This window comes from Bombyx mori, chromosome 14, assembly GCF_030269925.1.
Source record: "Bombyx mori chromosome 14, ASM3026992v2".
NCBI lineage: Eukaryota > Metazoa > Arthropoda > Insecta > Lepidoptera > Bombycidae > Bombyx > Bombyx mori.
In genome coordinates, this window is record NC_085120.1 from 10554228 (window position 1) to 10571152 (window position 16925).

Sequence of the window (16925 nt, forward strand, 5' to 3'; positions counted from 1 at the left end):
CGGGTAGGTACCACCGCCCTGCCTATTTCTGCCGTGAAGCAGTAATGCGTTTCGGTTCGAAGGGTGGGGTAGCCGTTGTAACTATACTGAGACCTTACAACTTATATCTCAAGGTGGGTGGCGCATTTACGTTGTAGATGTCTATGGGCTCCAGTAACCACTTAACATCAGGTGGGCTGTGAAGCATTAACAAAGTTATTGACGAAAATGCAACTTCCAAAGCTTCTTTAGCAGTCTTGGAGTCAAGACTTATTTCGACCTATGCTGAATTTGAAACCCTTTGTTAAGAAGCGTTCGCATTGGGAGATAAGTCAACGAGCAAAGCTGATGAATTTGAAGAAAGGTATATCAATGCTCTAATGCTGCTGAAAGAGAACTTAAGCCACTGATCAAGCCATAATCAATCCGAACAAAAAATTAAATTACCAGTGATTCAAATTCCACTATTCAATGAAAAACGAGCCCTAGCTCTCGAGAATGCAGAGTCAACAAGCCGAGGTAACAATACACCTCCTATACAGCGAGCTGAGCCAGTCTACGGTCAACAGCGAAGGTCTGTTGCCAATGCTTCTGTGAACCAAGCTTCGAAGAACCCTGCATCTTCATCTGCCTGCGCTTATTTCATTACTACCCCAGCCTGAGCATCATGTCAACAGACCATCACCACCTAGCAGCCCAGTCGATCCAGAGCACCAGCATGCATCCCCTAATCTATTATACACCAAGTTTGGTGTAGTCTATGCAGGTAGCCTTCCAAACATATGTCACTACAAGCAAGCACAAAATCAATCTATTTCTCTATTTTGTCAATCTTGCGACTATGATATTAATGACACAATTAAAAATTTTTGGAAGACCGATTCCGTGCCTGAAATTTTCCCAGAAAAACGATCTGAGTTTGAGGAAACTGAAAGGCACTTTCAACAGACCACACAACTGAACAACAACCAATTTCAGGTCAGCTTACCGTGGAAAGTCCCGCTCAGTCAAGTTAATAATTTGCTCGGTGATTCAATTTACCAAGCTTTAAAAAGGTTTGATAGCTTAGAAAAACGGTTTAAAAATGATCCTGAGTTACTCAAAGAATATAAAGCCTTTATTGATGAATATGTTGCGTTAGGACATGGTACATATGTTGATATTCACAAATATAACCTCACTAGTGATCCTACCTACTTTTTTCCTCATCATCCTGTCTTGAGACCCGACAAAAAGACCACTAAGTGTAGAGTAGTATTCGATGCCTCAATGTCAACAAATAAGTTTAGATCTCTCAATGATCTGTTACTCAATGGCCCTACAGTACAGAAAGAACTATTTGACATTTTATTATTGTTCAGGTTAGGCGCCTTTGTTTTCAGTACAGACTTGAGACAAATGTTTAGGTGCATTCTGCTGGATCCAGAGCAACGTTCGCTGCAACTTATACTATTGCGCGACTCACCACATGAAAACATCAAGTGTATTGAACTAAATACAGTTACATATGGTTTTAAATGCTCAACCTATCTAGCCACTAGGTTTCTGACTGAACTAGCACACAGGTACGAGGCTGACTTCCCAGCGGCGTCTTTCATTCTGCAAAATCAGACATACTGCGACGACATTCTCACTTCCAGTAACCCTTTGGAGTCTTTATCTGAAATGAAAGATCAATTAATACAATTACTAGCTCTGGGAGGGTTTCAGGCACATAAATGGTCTTCAAATGCTCCTCAAATCCTGCAAAACATACCTAGAGATAAACAACATTTTGATGATGTCGATATACAAAAACAAAATTACTATATAAAAACATTAGGGGTCACATATAATACTAATACTGACACATTCAAAATATCAACTCCTAACCAACAGGGGCCCATGCCTCTCACAAAACGCGAAATCGTTAGTTTTGTCGCCAGATTTTACGACCCACTGGGTCTAGCTGGACCTATCACAGTTTCTGCAAAGATACTTATTCAGAAACTATGGGCAGCTCAAATCAACTGGGACTCACAATTGCCTAATGATCTTAAAACAGCTTGGTTAGAGTTCTATAATAATTTACATAGCATGCAGCCTATACACATCACTAGGAATGTCACTATGCAGCAGGCAGCCAGCTCACACCTGATCGGCTATGCAGATGCCAGCTGTGCAGCATATGGTTACTGTCTTTATCTGCGCGAAGTCGACAAGGTAGGTAAGGTCAAGGTCACTTTACTCTGTTCGAAATCAAGACTAGCTCCATTAAGCCAGAAACTAACAACACCTAGACTTGAGCTAAATGCCGTGCTTTTACTAGCTAAACTAGTACACAGAGTATATTCATTGTTATCTCTAAAAATACATATTGATGATGTATCTCTTTTCTCTGACTCTCAAATAGTCCTGGCGTGGTTTAAGCTAGATATTACAAAACTAAATGCCTATGTAGCAAACAGAGTAAAGACGATCTTGGAATTTACTAAAAATTTCCTCTGGACATACGTGAGGACGGGAGACAACCCTGCAGACTGTCTAAGCCGCGGCGCGCAGCCCAACGAGCTCGAGCACAACACGCTGTGGTGGCAGGGACCCGGTTACTTACATAACAGTAACTACTCTCCGACAAAAGTAAATATTAAAATATCAGATAAAATACCTGAGCTGAAGTCTGGTGATGCTGCTGATCCTCTGCCCCTCTCGAGTGCTATGGTTTGTGGTCAGGAAACTAATTCTTTAAATTTAGATTTTCTTAATAAATTTTCTGATATTAACAAAATGCAACGTGTACTTGCCTATGTACGTCGATTTATTAATAATTCGATCCCACGTTCAACTAAGAATAAGCTTAACTACATAACTAGCGCCGAGCTAAATGAAGCTTTGTTATTAATTGTTCAGTGTGAACAACAAAAATATTTTGCAGATGTAATATCATTACTTAAACAAAATAAACCTATATCTGGTAATTTAAAACCGCTTAACCCTTTTGTAGATGGCTGTGATTTATTACGAGTAGGTGGCCGTCTAGATTGTGCTACAATACCTAACTCACAAAAACATCCTGTAATATTACCTAGTAAGTCTAGAATTACAGAATTAATTATAAGCTATGAACATGTAAAAAATTTACATGCAGGTCAAAAATTGATTTTGTCGTCACTTAATCAATGATTTTGGATTATCAATGGTATTAGACAAATTAAGAAAATAATTCATTCATGTATTACTTGTTTCAGGCTTAAAGCTCAAGTTGCTAAGCAGCTGATGGGCTCTTTGCCCCCTGACAGAGTGAACATAAGTAGAGCATTTCAAAAGGTAGGCATAGACTTTGCTGGGCCAATCTCTATCAAACAGTCACGAATTAGGCGCGCGTTAATTACAAAGGGATATATTTGTGTCTTCGTCTGCTTCTCAACGAAGGCTATCCATCTTGAGCTCGTTTCTAGCTTGACCACTGCCGCGTTTTTAGCCTGCTTTAAACGATTTGTTTCGCGTCGTGGCCTGCCCAGTGATGTCTACTGCGATAATGCGTCTACTTTCAAGGAAGCAAAGAGTCAATTAGATGAGCTATACAGACTGCAGAACTCTACAGACCACCGCAGACAGGTGCAATCACATGCAGCACAACAATGTATTAATTTTCATTTCATACCTTGCTACTCACCTGTCTTCGGCGGGCTGTGGGAGGCTGCCGTCAAGAGCACAAAGGGGATTGCCCACTCTCCATAGTGTGCTAGGCCCAAGATGGACATCAAATATTACTATAAAAATGTACTGATTCAAATTCTTAAATGTATTGGATATCTAAAAAATATATTGAAATTGACGCCACTATTATAAAAAATATAATAAAAATAAAAACTCGTTTTGAGGTTAATTTTCTATATAAATAAGTGTCGGATTGTGAGATACTTCAAGAACTTTTCTTTTCTTAATGTTTAAGATGTTCCTAATGTATTTTTATCCAATAGGGTATAAAAACACACTTAATTCTTTAAATATCTATATTTTCTTCATCTTCATACACAATTAGTATCATCTAAAAATAGCAAAGGAGAGCATATGCACGGTTTTAAATCTCGGTCAGGGTAAAACCACAATTCACACAATGTTTTTTAGTCGTAGTATGAAACGTTATTGATAAAAGTAAAATAAATCGAAGAAAAATCAAAACACATCCATTTTGTACGCAAGCACAACACCACAAGCAGCAAACGAAGTATCAGTCAGTCAGATTAAATTCAGTGTTGTCAGTATAAAGAAAAATAATTACATGAAATTCATATATCGATTATTTTTTTAAATAACCGATAATTGATTTATATCTTAATCTTTTTTTTACGAGTACACATTATTTTTTATGTTTTTGTTTTAGTTGTACATATTTAAATAACAATACTAGTAAAGATTTTTTTATTGCTTAAATGGGTGGGCGAGTTCACAGCCACCCTGGTGTTGCTAAGTGGTTACTCGAGCCCACATACATCTACAACGTAAATGCGCCACCCACCTTGAGATATAAGTTCTAAGGTCTCAAGTATAGTTACAAGTTAAAGTCCAATGGGTATGTCTTCGATGTTATTTTATGTGCATAAAATCCATTAAAATCTTTGATGAATGATAATACTTAAAATGATTTATTTATATGTTTTATTTATATACTCAAAATATTTACTTCATACGTAAAAGGATTTGAAGCTGGCAATATTTTTCCCGCAAAAATAAAAATCATTGTTTTTTCAATAGAGTTACTTTTTTTAAACTACTTATTGTAAACTATAGTGGCGCTTATTTGCAAGAAAGTAAATGCATATTTATTTATGACAAAATTAATGCACTAAGTATTTTTTCTATAATCTATTGTCCGCTTTGGGCCTAAAATGGGCCATCCCCTTTCCATCCAAAACGTGTGATCTTAAAAGCATTATTGACTTTTGAGGAACTATGTACTGTCCTGTATGAGATAGAGTCAATTCTAAACAGTAGACCACTTACCCCTTTGTCCACAGATATCAATGACTATTCTTATCTAACACCGGGCCATTTCCTCATTGGTACTGCTTTGAATGCGTTGCCGCAAAAAGATGTATTAGACACACCTTTAAATAGATTATCATTTTGGAATATTTGTTGTAATATGTATCAAAATTATTGGAAGGTATGGACTAAATCATACCTTAATGTCCTTCAAAGCAGACCCAAATGGAGAGACACTGTAGACAACATTAAAATCGGCTCTCTAGTTATTTTAAAGGAGGACAATACCCCACACTTCATTGGCCAATGGCCAGAGTCATTAATGTTTTCTCAGGGTCTGATAATAATGTAAGAACAGTAGAGGTGAAAACACCTAATGGTAACTCTCACAGGAGATCAGTTACTAAAGTTTGTTTACTTCCTATTAATTGTGACTAAGTTACAAGTAAATAAATAAATAAATAACATTTAAGTTTTTAAACATAGATTTAAGTTTGTATTGTATGTGACTATTTTAAAATAGAAAAACAACAGTTATATAGGCACATACATTTAAATATTATACTTATTTTCATATAATATTCATGTTATGTTTATGTAAGAATGTACCTACAGAAATAAATAGTTTTAACATTTTAAGTTCAAAATGCAAAAAGCATTATTTAATTTGATTATTTCATATATTATATAAAAGTAATATTGTGCATCTTTCTATAGGTACTTACAAATTTAGAAATAAAACTGGATAGTTAAGATTCTAGTTAAGATAACACGGGTCAACATGAAATTTGACTTTGATTGCAAAGCATTAAATTTCGGTAGTTTAGGTCGTAATAAGACGGAAAAAAATATATGGCATGAAAAACTTTGCTTTTGTGCTTAGAAGACTGATTGAACGAAATTTTTAAAAATCTCGGATTTTAATTTTTGATTGAAAATAAAACTATTGAAATAAAAATGTTTATTATTTTTATTAAGTTTTACTATCAAATTAGCTTACAGAAAAGTGGAAAATAACTTAAAAGTGCACACTTTTACTTTTTCTTTTATGTTCATAGCTACTTTCTCTCAATAAACCCCAAATATAGTCGCTCATCATGTTTTCATTGTATTGGCCTTGATAGCGTTGTTCAAAATTCATGATGTCCTGATGGAAACGTTGTCCTTGCTCTTCAGAATAGGCTCCCATATTGTTTTTAAATTTATCCAAATGAGCATGCAGCATATGTACTTTTAATGACATCCTGCAACCCATGGCCTTAAAATTTGTAAGCATATCCTCAACCAACTTTTCGTAGTTTTCAGCTTTATTATTTCCTAAAAATCCAGAAACTACTGCTTTAAAACTGTTCCAACTTGCTTTTTGAGTACGATTCAGCAACGTTGGAAATTTTTCATCGGCGAAAATCTGTCTTATTTGCGGACCAACAAAAACCCCAGCTTTAACCTTTGCTTCCGATAACTTCGGAAAAATTTTTTTTAAGTATCCAAAAGCTTCTGAAGTTTCATCCAGTTTTTTAACAAATTGTTTCATCAACCCTAACTTAAATCGGCTCGAATTTGACGTTCTGTTTTCCGACACACAATTCTGTTCTTACAGGCCATGACCGTTGAATATAGTGTTTAGAATCCGCTCTGCTATCCCACAAGCACAAATAACACGGATACTTTGTATATCCACCCTGTAGCCCCATTAAAAATCCCACCATTTTAAAATCTCCAATCAGCTCCCAGTTATACTCACGATATTTTACACATTCAAGCAAAATTTTGACACTTTCATAATTTTCTTTAAGATGTACTGAGTGAGCAATTGGAAGAGACGGAAATTTATTTCTGTTGTGCAATAGAACTGCTTTTAAACTTTTTGTAGAGCTGTCAATGAATAAACGCCATTCGCTAGGGACACAGGGTATGCCAATTGCTTCAAACATACCTTTAATGTCATTACAAAAACAAAGTCCATCTTCCTTCGTGAAAAACGTTGCAAACATTTCATGCCTAGTCCGCTGATCCGTGATCTTAACATCATCAAGCAAATTCCACTGTTTTAACCGAGAGCCTAGAAGCTCTGCTTTATTTTTTGGCAAATTTAAATCTCTAATTAGATCGTTAAAATCTTCTGAAGTAATGAGATAGTGTTTTGGTTGTTCAGGTGTAGTCAAAAACTCCTTATCGGAATTACTTTTATAAGAACTAAAAGATGAGCTACTTTTCTGCGATAATTTTTTTGGTGGCTCAGGTACTGGTCGTGTCAGGTCGTGAGCAATTGGAGCAGAAGAAGATTCGAGGTCAGGATATTCAATAGATTTTGCATTTTTACCTCTACGTCTTTTACTCGGATTCACCATACAAAAGTAGCAGTCAGTAATATGGTCTTTTGGTTCTCGCCAAATCCTTGGTATTGCAAATTTCATAGACCTTTTCTCACCTCGATACCAACCTAAAAATATAAAAATAAAAATTAATATGTCTATATTATTTTGGATTCATCGCTTAATTAAATAAAAATTGCTTACCTTCCAAACACCTTTTACAATAACTACAAGCAACATGTGGAGCCCATGGCTTATCTTGATTCCGTACAGGACAGTCAAAATATGCTTCATAGGCTTCACAGAGAACGTGAGATGTCTTTAGTTCATATTTCACGTCTCGAACTTTAATAAATTGACCACATATAAAACAAAATGCATCAGCATCGTATTTGCACTTTCGTGACGACATTTTAAGTTATTCTGGGCTTGTAAATAACACCTGATGGTTGTTTATCACTCGGGTGCCATCTAGCGGCACAGTGTAAACGTTAATACCCCACTCTCACAGCGCGGTCTTTTTAAAAATATTAAAATCAATTAAAATTTATGAAAAAATTGAAAAATGAGTATTATTATTATAACTATCACAAAAGCAAACTTTATACCGAAAAAAGGTATTTTCTTTTCGTTTTTGTGCATAACTAACTGGAAAATAATAGTATAAACTTTAGGACAAAGAACGAAAATTTTTTTGTAGAGTCGTGTAATTTATATAACTAATTTTTCATAAATGTACATGCTATCTTGTAGAATTTTATAACCAAGCCGTCCTTGGATAGTTAAGATAGTTTATATAGCTGATTTTTCATAACTGTGTATGCTATCTTTTTGAAATTGTATAATTTATCGTCCTTGCTTAACTGATTAGTTATTGAGTAATTCTTAATAGTCTTAGGTGCTTATTATATGTATTGCTCAACTTAACGTGTTCATATGTAATTGAAAGACTGGTTAGCTATGTAATGTTTTATTATATAATTGTATCCCTATAAAAAAAATTGTGGCTGCTGGCCGGGAGCATGTAGCAAACCTACATTAATGTCATTCATTCTAAATCATTCACTAGGTCTTAAACCAGTCATAATTTTCATTCACAAAATTCGCTTCCATCGCTGTGCCTGTAACAACCTTTGTACTTTCTATAAATATCAATAAACACCCAGTAATAGTGATAAAGTGTTTATGTTTCACAAGAACCACAAAACACAAAACAGTCCACTCAGTTAGTTCAACAACAAACACGTGGTAGGACGATGTTGTTTACGATTCTTATCTTGCACGTGTTGATTTCGATGAATGCTTGCACGTGTTGTTTGTCGTCCCATCTTTATTAGTCATGAACTAATGGTTTTTAAAAGCACGCGCCGTCAGGGACTTGGCACTTTCAGCTTAAAAAAACTAAAATAATAGGCTGGGGAAAAAGGTTCCGCGAATTTTTAACAAAAATTCACAATATTTTTTAATATTGTTTATTTACATTTAATTAAAGTACCAGTCTTTAAGAAAGGAGAAAATTCTGACGTTCAAAACTATCGCCCTATTTCCATCCTGTCTTACTTCTCTAAGCTATTTGAATCGATTGTCTATCCTGTAATCTTTCGGCTTGTGGACAGTAGCATCTCGGACTCACAGCACGGCTTTAGACGTGGTCGCTCAATCGTCACTAACTTGGTCCCTTATATTTCCAATGTGTCTGATGAAGTTGACTCAGGCAGGCAGGTTGACGCCATCTACACCGACTTTAGCAGTGCTTTTGATCGAGTTAACCATTCAATTCTTTTGAGGAAATTATATGGGTTCGGTGTGGATGGCCCACTTTTGAAATGGTTCAAGTCTTACTTGCAACAGAGACCTCAGTCGGTATCTGTAAATGGATTTAACTCAAAAACTTATTTTGCAGATACCGGTGTGCCCCAGGGATCACATTTGGGACCCCTTCTTTTCATAATCTTTATTAACGACATAGTCGATAAAGTAAGTCACTGTAAGGTGTCACTATTTGCCGATGACCTCAAGATATACAAAACAATAGTTTCTGTTGTCGACTGTCGCCAATTGCAAAGTGACCTAGATGCGATCCTACAATGGTGTCGCTGTAACAGTATGACACTCAACGCAAATAAATGCTTTCACATTAAATTCACTAGAAAAAGAAAGCAACTTGCTACGGAATATAAGCTTGATGGTACAGTACTGGCAGAAGTTAACGAAATCCGAGATCTTGGCGTGATAGTTGACAGTCAACTTAAATTCACCTCGCACATTAACAAGTCTGTCACAAAAGCAGCTCAAATGCTCGGATTTTTGAAACGTAACTCGGGCGGATTTAGGCGTCAGCGCACCAAAATCTTGCTTTATCAAACTTTGGTGCGCAGTCATCTTGAGTTCGCCAGCGTTGTATGGAATCCGTATTATGCCGTGCATTCGCAGCACGTTGAGAGCATTCAAAGAACGTTCACTAGGCATTTAGCTTATAATTCTAGCGGTTTTTCGCACAGAAATCCTTACAAGGAGCGCCTAATTAGGTTTCGAATGTGTTCTCTTCGTGAACGGAGACTTTTATTGGACATGTCCTTCTTCCACAAAGTCGTGAGCGGTCAATATCAGTGTAGCTACTTTCTAGAGAACATGCCTTTAAAGGTTCCCCGTACCTATCCTCGCGGGAAACTCAAATATATTCTCTGCACCCCACCTGTAAAATCTAATTTGGGACGGCAGGCACCTCTCCGTAGAATAATTGATGAGTATCATTCCCTTATCACAGTGATACCCGATCTTGATGTGTTCCACGACAAGTTGCGTTTATTTAGGGACAAAATAGGAAAAGAGAGAAAAAACGCACCTTAACTTTAATCGTTAATCATTTGTTGTTCTATAACTGACTTGTTGTTGCTTGACATTGTATTAACGTTTCTTCTTTTGTTCTTTTTGATATGACATGAAATTTTTAGACATTTTTATTAATACTTCAACAAATAGTACTGTTTTTTTTAATTATTATTATTATTGTATTCAATTTTCGAGCCGATGAATTGCCAATGCTATGTACGCCATTGTTGTCACATGCATCAGGCCATAAATTAAATTGTTTAAATTTATTTTCAATGTTAGATGTTTGTGATGTGGCAGTGCTTATTTAAATAAATAAATAAATAAATAAAAGTATGTAGGTACCATTTGTTCGATAACTTTTTGCCATCTTGTAGGTAGGGACATGATCCCATTGCTATAGAAATTTTAGGGCTTCTAATCAAAATACCGCGACAATTGGTTTTGGCAGTCTAATTTTTGCTGAGTGGCTAAAGATGTGTGAGGTCTAGCATTATCATAATGAAAAACCACACCCCTTCTGTTTGATTAATTCCGGCCGCTTTCTTTCAACTTCTTGCTTTAAATCTCATAAGTTGTTCGCAGTAGAGTTCAGAATCGACCTGCCTATTGGTAACATAATAAATAATGCCCTTCCCATCCCACCGCACACACAGCATCAACTTGTTGCGAGTTAACCGGGTTTCGCAACAGTATGTGAAGCCTGATCGACCTTTGACCACGACCTTTTTCGCACGTTCTTGTCGCACGTGATCCACTTTTCATCACCAGTTATCAGCTTCTTCAAAAATGGTTCGGTTTTATTACGTCGTAATAAAGAATCACAAATGAGTACACGGTTCATTAGGTTTCTTTCAGTGAGCTCGTGAGGTACCCAAATATCGAGCTTTTTTGCGTACCCAGTTTTTTCAAATGCACTAAAACTGTTTTGTGGTCAATTCCCAGTTCTTCGGCTACGTCGTAACTACTGATATGCCGATCTTGCTCCACTTTTTCAAAAATTACATCAATTTTATCCGTAATAGGGCAACCAGAGCGACGTGTATCTTTGACATCAAAATTTCCGGATCGAAAACACTTAAACCAAATTTGTGCTACTCTCATAGATACTGCACTAGGCCCATGAACATCGCAAATTTTTTTCGCGGCTTGCGTTGCATTTTCACCTTTTTGTAATAAAATTTTAAAATATATCGAATTTCTTCATTAGATTCACTCATCTTGACAGTACAATTTGGGAGTCTTAACGATGAAAGGAAAGATCTTCCACCGAGCGGGTGACATTGCTCGGTAGACCGACGGTCCGAATATTGTTGTTCGGAACTTGTATATATGCAAGCTTATCTTGAAAATGTCGTAAAAAAGCGAGATTCAGGCATCTGTCAATTATCTTGCGTTATATGATTGCTACCCGCCACATCACTCCCCTCCGAGACTGGAGGTCGTGTCATTTTTAGTTAGCGTTATCCGTGCTGAGATTAGCTTGCAAGGGCCAGTGCAGCTCGAAGCCTGCAGTGAGTCGAGGCTGAGCTTGAATACTGCGTGCGTGTCGCCAGTGCTGCTCGAAGTTTGCAGTGAGTCGAAACTGAACTGAATGCTGCGTGATTGTCGCCAGTGCTGCTCGAAGTCTGCGGTGAGTCGAGACTGAGCTTGAATGTTGCGTGCGTGTCGTGCGTAGTCCATGTGATGCAGAGCTGCCACGCCGGAGATGTGTGACCCCAAGCGTTGATGATCCGGTCGTGGGCTGCGATGAACTGTAGCGGCGTGATGAGGCAGTGAAGTTGCGTGCCGTAGGACCAGGAAGCGCGGTGTGTCGGCTGCGATGGTCCTGTTGAGGCTGCGATGCTGGCTTGCTGTGGGACGACTGTCAATGACGTGCTTTTATCTGCGAGATTGCGGGGATTGTGGTAGCCGAAGTTCTTGATGCGCTGATGATGAATCAGAAGGTTGCGTGTTCACATCTCGTCGCAGGTCACTAGTTGTAGAGAGGCTTAACGACGGAGGGAAAGATCTTCCACCGAGCGGGTGACATTGCTCGATAGACCGACGGTCCGAATGTTGTTGTTCGGAACTTGTATATATGCAAGCTTATCTGGAAAATGTCGTAAGCGAGATTCAGGCATCTGTCAATTATCTTGCGTTGTATGATGGCTACACGCCACACAATAAATAAATAAAAATTGAGCATCAATCTGGCCGAGATTCCAATACACATCAAAAATTGTTTGTCTTTGACCTACTGTTATCTTTTCACAGCATTTGAGCCCACATTTATCACCACAGGCTGGTTGAACAGAACGAGGTTTGATTGCTTTATTTTTCTTACTAATGTATCGTTTTCCAGCATTTCTTAGATCAGCTTTCTTCATTCCTCTTACGTTTCCTTTCCATTTTCTTTTCTTCTTGTGGTGTATTATTTTCTCCACTATCTTGATTTAGAGAAACTTCTTTTGTTACAGGTTCATTAATGTTTATTTGCTCTGATTGTTTTTCTGCGGCTACCTGAACTATGTTATTTTGTATTTTGTTCATCACTAGAATTCAAATCGGAACTGTGGGTGACTCACATGTATTTATTTATTTTATAATATTTTATTATAATTACACTACACAACAACACATACATACTTTATTTTATATCAACACATTTATTTATCACACAATCATACAAAACATCATTTACACTAAACATTCCATCAAGTCTTGTGGTGAGAGTCTCTTTATTCCGATAATCCAATCTCTCTCCTTTTATTCTTCACTGCAAACGCCCCTAACACTTGTTTTCCTTCATTTGTCATTGCATGCTGAGTGTATCGTGTAATCAAGGCATTTTTAGACATCACTAATGTCTCCAACAATTCTTGGATTACTCCCTCACATGCAATTTGATTTTCTAGCCTAGTCTCTTCATCAGGTACCATATAGACACGTCCTTCATGAATATCCAATGATTTCCTGAGTACATCCATCGCATCTTCTGTTAATGTAGTGATCTTCAATGCCGAGAAATCTATATCTGCAATTAGTGACTCATCTATGACAATCGGGGTCTTATCAATAGGGCTCATACACTCCTCACAATCCCGGGTTACACACCATACGATTTTATTGTCTGATGGCGTACAATAAATCTCATTGTGCAAGAAGACGCTAACTACAGCATAACAGTAGATGTGTAGGAAATTAATCTTGTAATGTTGTCCAGGCTGGGAGTTCACATGCATGTTGGAATCAGACTCTCCCTCTGTATGTGTATACATATTTAGTAGAGTATTGGGGACTATAGACTCTCTGTATCCTGGACATCTGATATGATGTTGAACTGTACCAGATCGTCGGCAGCCAACGAATGGTGCAAATACCTTCAAGTCATGATCAGTGTGTTGTTCAACAATTTTAGCTATCAGCAGATGCAGATTACTGTTGATTGATGCAGTCTTCTCTTTGTTCAGTCCAGTCTTGTTTGTCCATGAAGCCAATTCTATGACGTTTTGCAGTTTCGATAGTAAAACATCCTTCTCAATAAAACTCATAGTGGGCTCCACGGTACCAGTTCTGGTAGTGTATCCCTCGAAAGGTCTAAAATTCCCTGTGCTGTAGTGAGGACGCCCGTCTTCGGTAATGGTAGTTGTGGACTGGTTACATTTAATTGTAAAATGACTTTTGATATCATGCATACTCAATGATCCTCTTTCAGGTGTTGTCATATATACTTGGTGCTGAAGAGGAGGCATAGTGACTGTCTCAACAGGTTTTCGCCATGACTCTTCCCTAATTAAGTTCGCGGCCTTTCCTGGGCACTTGTTACCTAGGATAATATGCATATAATCGTAACCACGAACATGACCTTTTATAACATTGACTCTCCAGTTCTGTAAAATGTGTTCCTGTTTAACTAGTCGTCTTAGCATTTTTCTAGCCGCATACTTTCCGCTTCCTAAGATAAGTGCTTGTAACACACTTCTTGCTGTTTCAAACTTTGCGAGAAATTCCGACAACATCCCTTTAGGACTTGCTGCATATAGAGCAGCAAATACACGAGCAGGTAATATATTAGATGAATCTAAGGCCTTAATGAACTCCTGACTGGACACTGATTTAGCAGCCTGAATCAGATTCTTGACGTCTTGATTCTTAGTGATTTTAGGCAATAATGTTTCCATCTTATTTCTCAACACTGTAGACGGTAACGCTGGCATGTTAGTCGTGATAGAATAAGGGTCTTGATAGACCTATATGCCAAGTCTGAGACTCTTGATGGACTTATCGAATATTAGGTAATCAGAGCTGTACCAAAAGAGAAGGAACTCAAAATAGACCCCAGATTCTTCGGGTGTAAGACGTACGAGGAAAGGTTCCGTAGTTTGGCTCAGGAGAAAAATGCAATGAAATTCCTTGAATATTACTGTGATGAGCAAGCCATGACATTGTCCGAACTTGAGTTGGCTAGAAGGATCATTGCATTCAGGAGGCTTCGCCTTGCATATAGAGATCATTATATTCTATACATAGTTGTTGATGCATCCTCTTGGAACAATCATTTCAGATCAGAGACTGTAGACGATACAACATTACTATACATTCCTAACTGGGAGTCTTTTTAATCTATCAGTTTTGTTATAGTTTTAGCCGTCAGTGTGAGTGGAGGGATAATATAAAATGATATTAACCTGACAATGTTATTTGTCGAATCTTAGTATGTGTGCGCATTCAAAGCCAATATGTCCCATCTTCGAGAGTCAAAGAACGGTAGCACTAGTCTCTCCAGAATCAATTGTCACCGAACGTAAGTTTGATACAGCAATTAGGCTATCACAAGTTGTCTCCTTTAAGCGGAGGCTAGAAGAAGGTCAATCCACATTGGATGATAAAATCTTGATAGAAACCTTGAGGAGACAGGGTGTCAAGGCACAAGATCTGATAATTGACCATGCTGTGTATTCCAGGCTGTTACAAGAAGTTCTAGCATCTGAAACCCCAGCCAGGAAAATCAACTCTAAAGAGAATGACCAGATCAGTCAAACATGGTCACTAATACAGAGGAATCTTACGCTACAAATAGGTTATATGACTGAACAAAACACACTGCCGGAACATGAAAGTACAAAAGCAGGATTACATGAATTCTTCTCTTCTAAAATGCCTGATAACACGTTGAGAAGACTAGTACTTCTGGCAACAAGATTGGCAGTTATGGTCGAGAAGATGGGATTACTCCAGTCTGTCAGGTCAGCAGGAAAATCCATTGAGACATTTCTAGACGAGGCATATAAATGTAACAGGTGGGATGATCAAGCATTTAATATTAAGACCCTGTGGTGCAATCGGCTATGTGCAATTAATCTAGGATCAGACCAATGGTATATAATGCCCAGACCATATTTACTTATGATGCACAATAAAGTGTCAGATCTTATATCAGTATTGGTATGCAGCAACTCTATGTCAGGAGTGTCAGGCGATAGTAACCTATACAATACTTGTATTGAACTGTAATAAAAATAATAAAAATTTCGTGTAATAAAAATCAAACCCGCAAAATTATAATTTGCGTAACCACTGGTGGTAGGACCTATTGTGAGTCCGCACGGGTAGGTACCACCGCCCTGCCTATTTCTGCCGTGAAGCAGTAATGCGTTTCGGTTTGAAGGGTGGGGTAGCCGTTGTAACTATACTGAGACCTTAGAACTTATATCTCAAGGTGGGTGGCGCATTTACGTTGTAGATGTCTATGGGCTCCAGTAACCACTTAACACCAGGTGGGCTGTGAGCTCGTCCACCCACCTAAGCAATAAAAAAAAAAAAAAGAACTGGTGAGAGAGATGTGCAAATTATACGTCAGAACATCAGAGTAAATTTTATACGGTAATTAAGATGTTAGAGTCTCTAGTAGTAGCTGAAGCCTTAAGATCACGTCGGGGTCACCAGTTTGGTCGTCTTGGGTTGGTATTATAAAGTCTTTGCAAACACAAATGGACGCAAAGAAAGTTTTTATTTAAGACGAACACAAATATAAAAGGAGAAAGTAACAAGAAATAGTTCAGGCAGCACAAGCAGGTAAACGAAATAAAAAGCAATAATTAAAAGGCGTAGTACGAAAACAATAACACGGGATGCGCGCTCGCAAGTCAGATTTCGACTGGTGGCGGTGGATCGGTAAAAATGCGACGACCGGTTCGTCTATGCACCGATGTACTCGCGAAATATTATCGCCGCCGCTATACTGCACTTATCGCCCGACTTTGCTTGTGAATTTAATTTTGTTTAGTGTAAATGATGTTTTGTATGATTGTGTGATAAATAAATGTGTTGATATAAAATAAAGTATGTATGTGTTGTTGGGTAGTGTAATTATAATAAAATATTATAAAATAAATAAATACATGTGAGTCACCCACAGGAACTATCATTGGAAGGTCTGGAAGATGATGAGGATGAAGAAAGCTTAGAAGACAAGGAACTTCCAGAGAATTTTGATTGACTTGCTTAAACTGGTATTTTCCTTTTATTTTGAGACGGAACTTTGTATGTTGGGTCTTGATCACTTAAATCGACTATTTTCAGGTTTTGAATGTCTTTCACCAGTACAATCGTGGACGACTGACGTATGTATGAATGTGGTTTTCATTGCTGATTGAAGCGGATTACGAATCTTTAAAATATACCTGTAAGTTTGAGAAACGCTGATTTTCGGGCTTGTTTGTTATATTAGCTAACATCTAGAACAAAAAAAAACGTATTTTAATAGTAATTAAATAAATAAGATTAATACAAATCCAACTTTTAAAATTAATTGAAATTGTTACCTGTACTGAAATCGATGGCACCGAT

At 37.5% G+C, this 16925-nt stretch overlaps 2 protein-coding genes across 2 annotated transcripts; one reads left to right on the forward strand and one right to left on the reverse strand.

Annotated features, from left to right (window-relative positions):
* The first annotated feature begins 477 nt into the window (after positions 1–477).
* LOC105841278 (uncharacterized) lies at positions 478–3212 on the forward strand. The gene is made up of 4 exons (XM_062671981.1): positions 478–553; positions 884–1034; positions 1341–2679; positions 3207–3212. Exons 1-4 carry the CDS (start codon positions 478–480, stop codon positions 3210–3212), a joined length of 1572 nt encoding a protein of 523 aa, XP_062527965.1.
* Positions 3213–6491: 3279 nt separating this feature from the next.
* On the reverse strand, positions 6492–7674 carry LOC105841287 (uncharacterized). The gene is made up of 2 exons (XM_021346374.3): positions 7467–7674; positions 6492–7390 (listed from the first exon to the last, which is right to left on the reverse strand). Exons 1-2 carry the CDS (start codon positions 7672–7674, stop codon positions 6492–6494), a joined length of 1107 nt encoding a protein of 368 aa, XP_021202049.2.
* Between the last annotated feature and the right edge of the window lie 9251 nt (positions 7675–16925).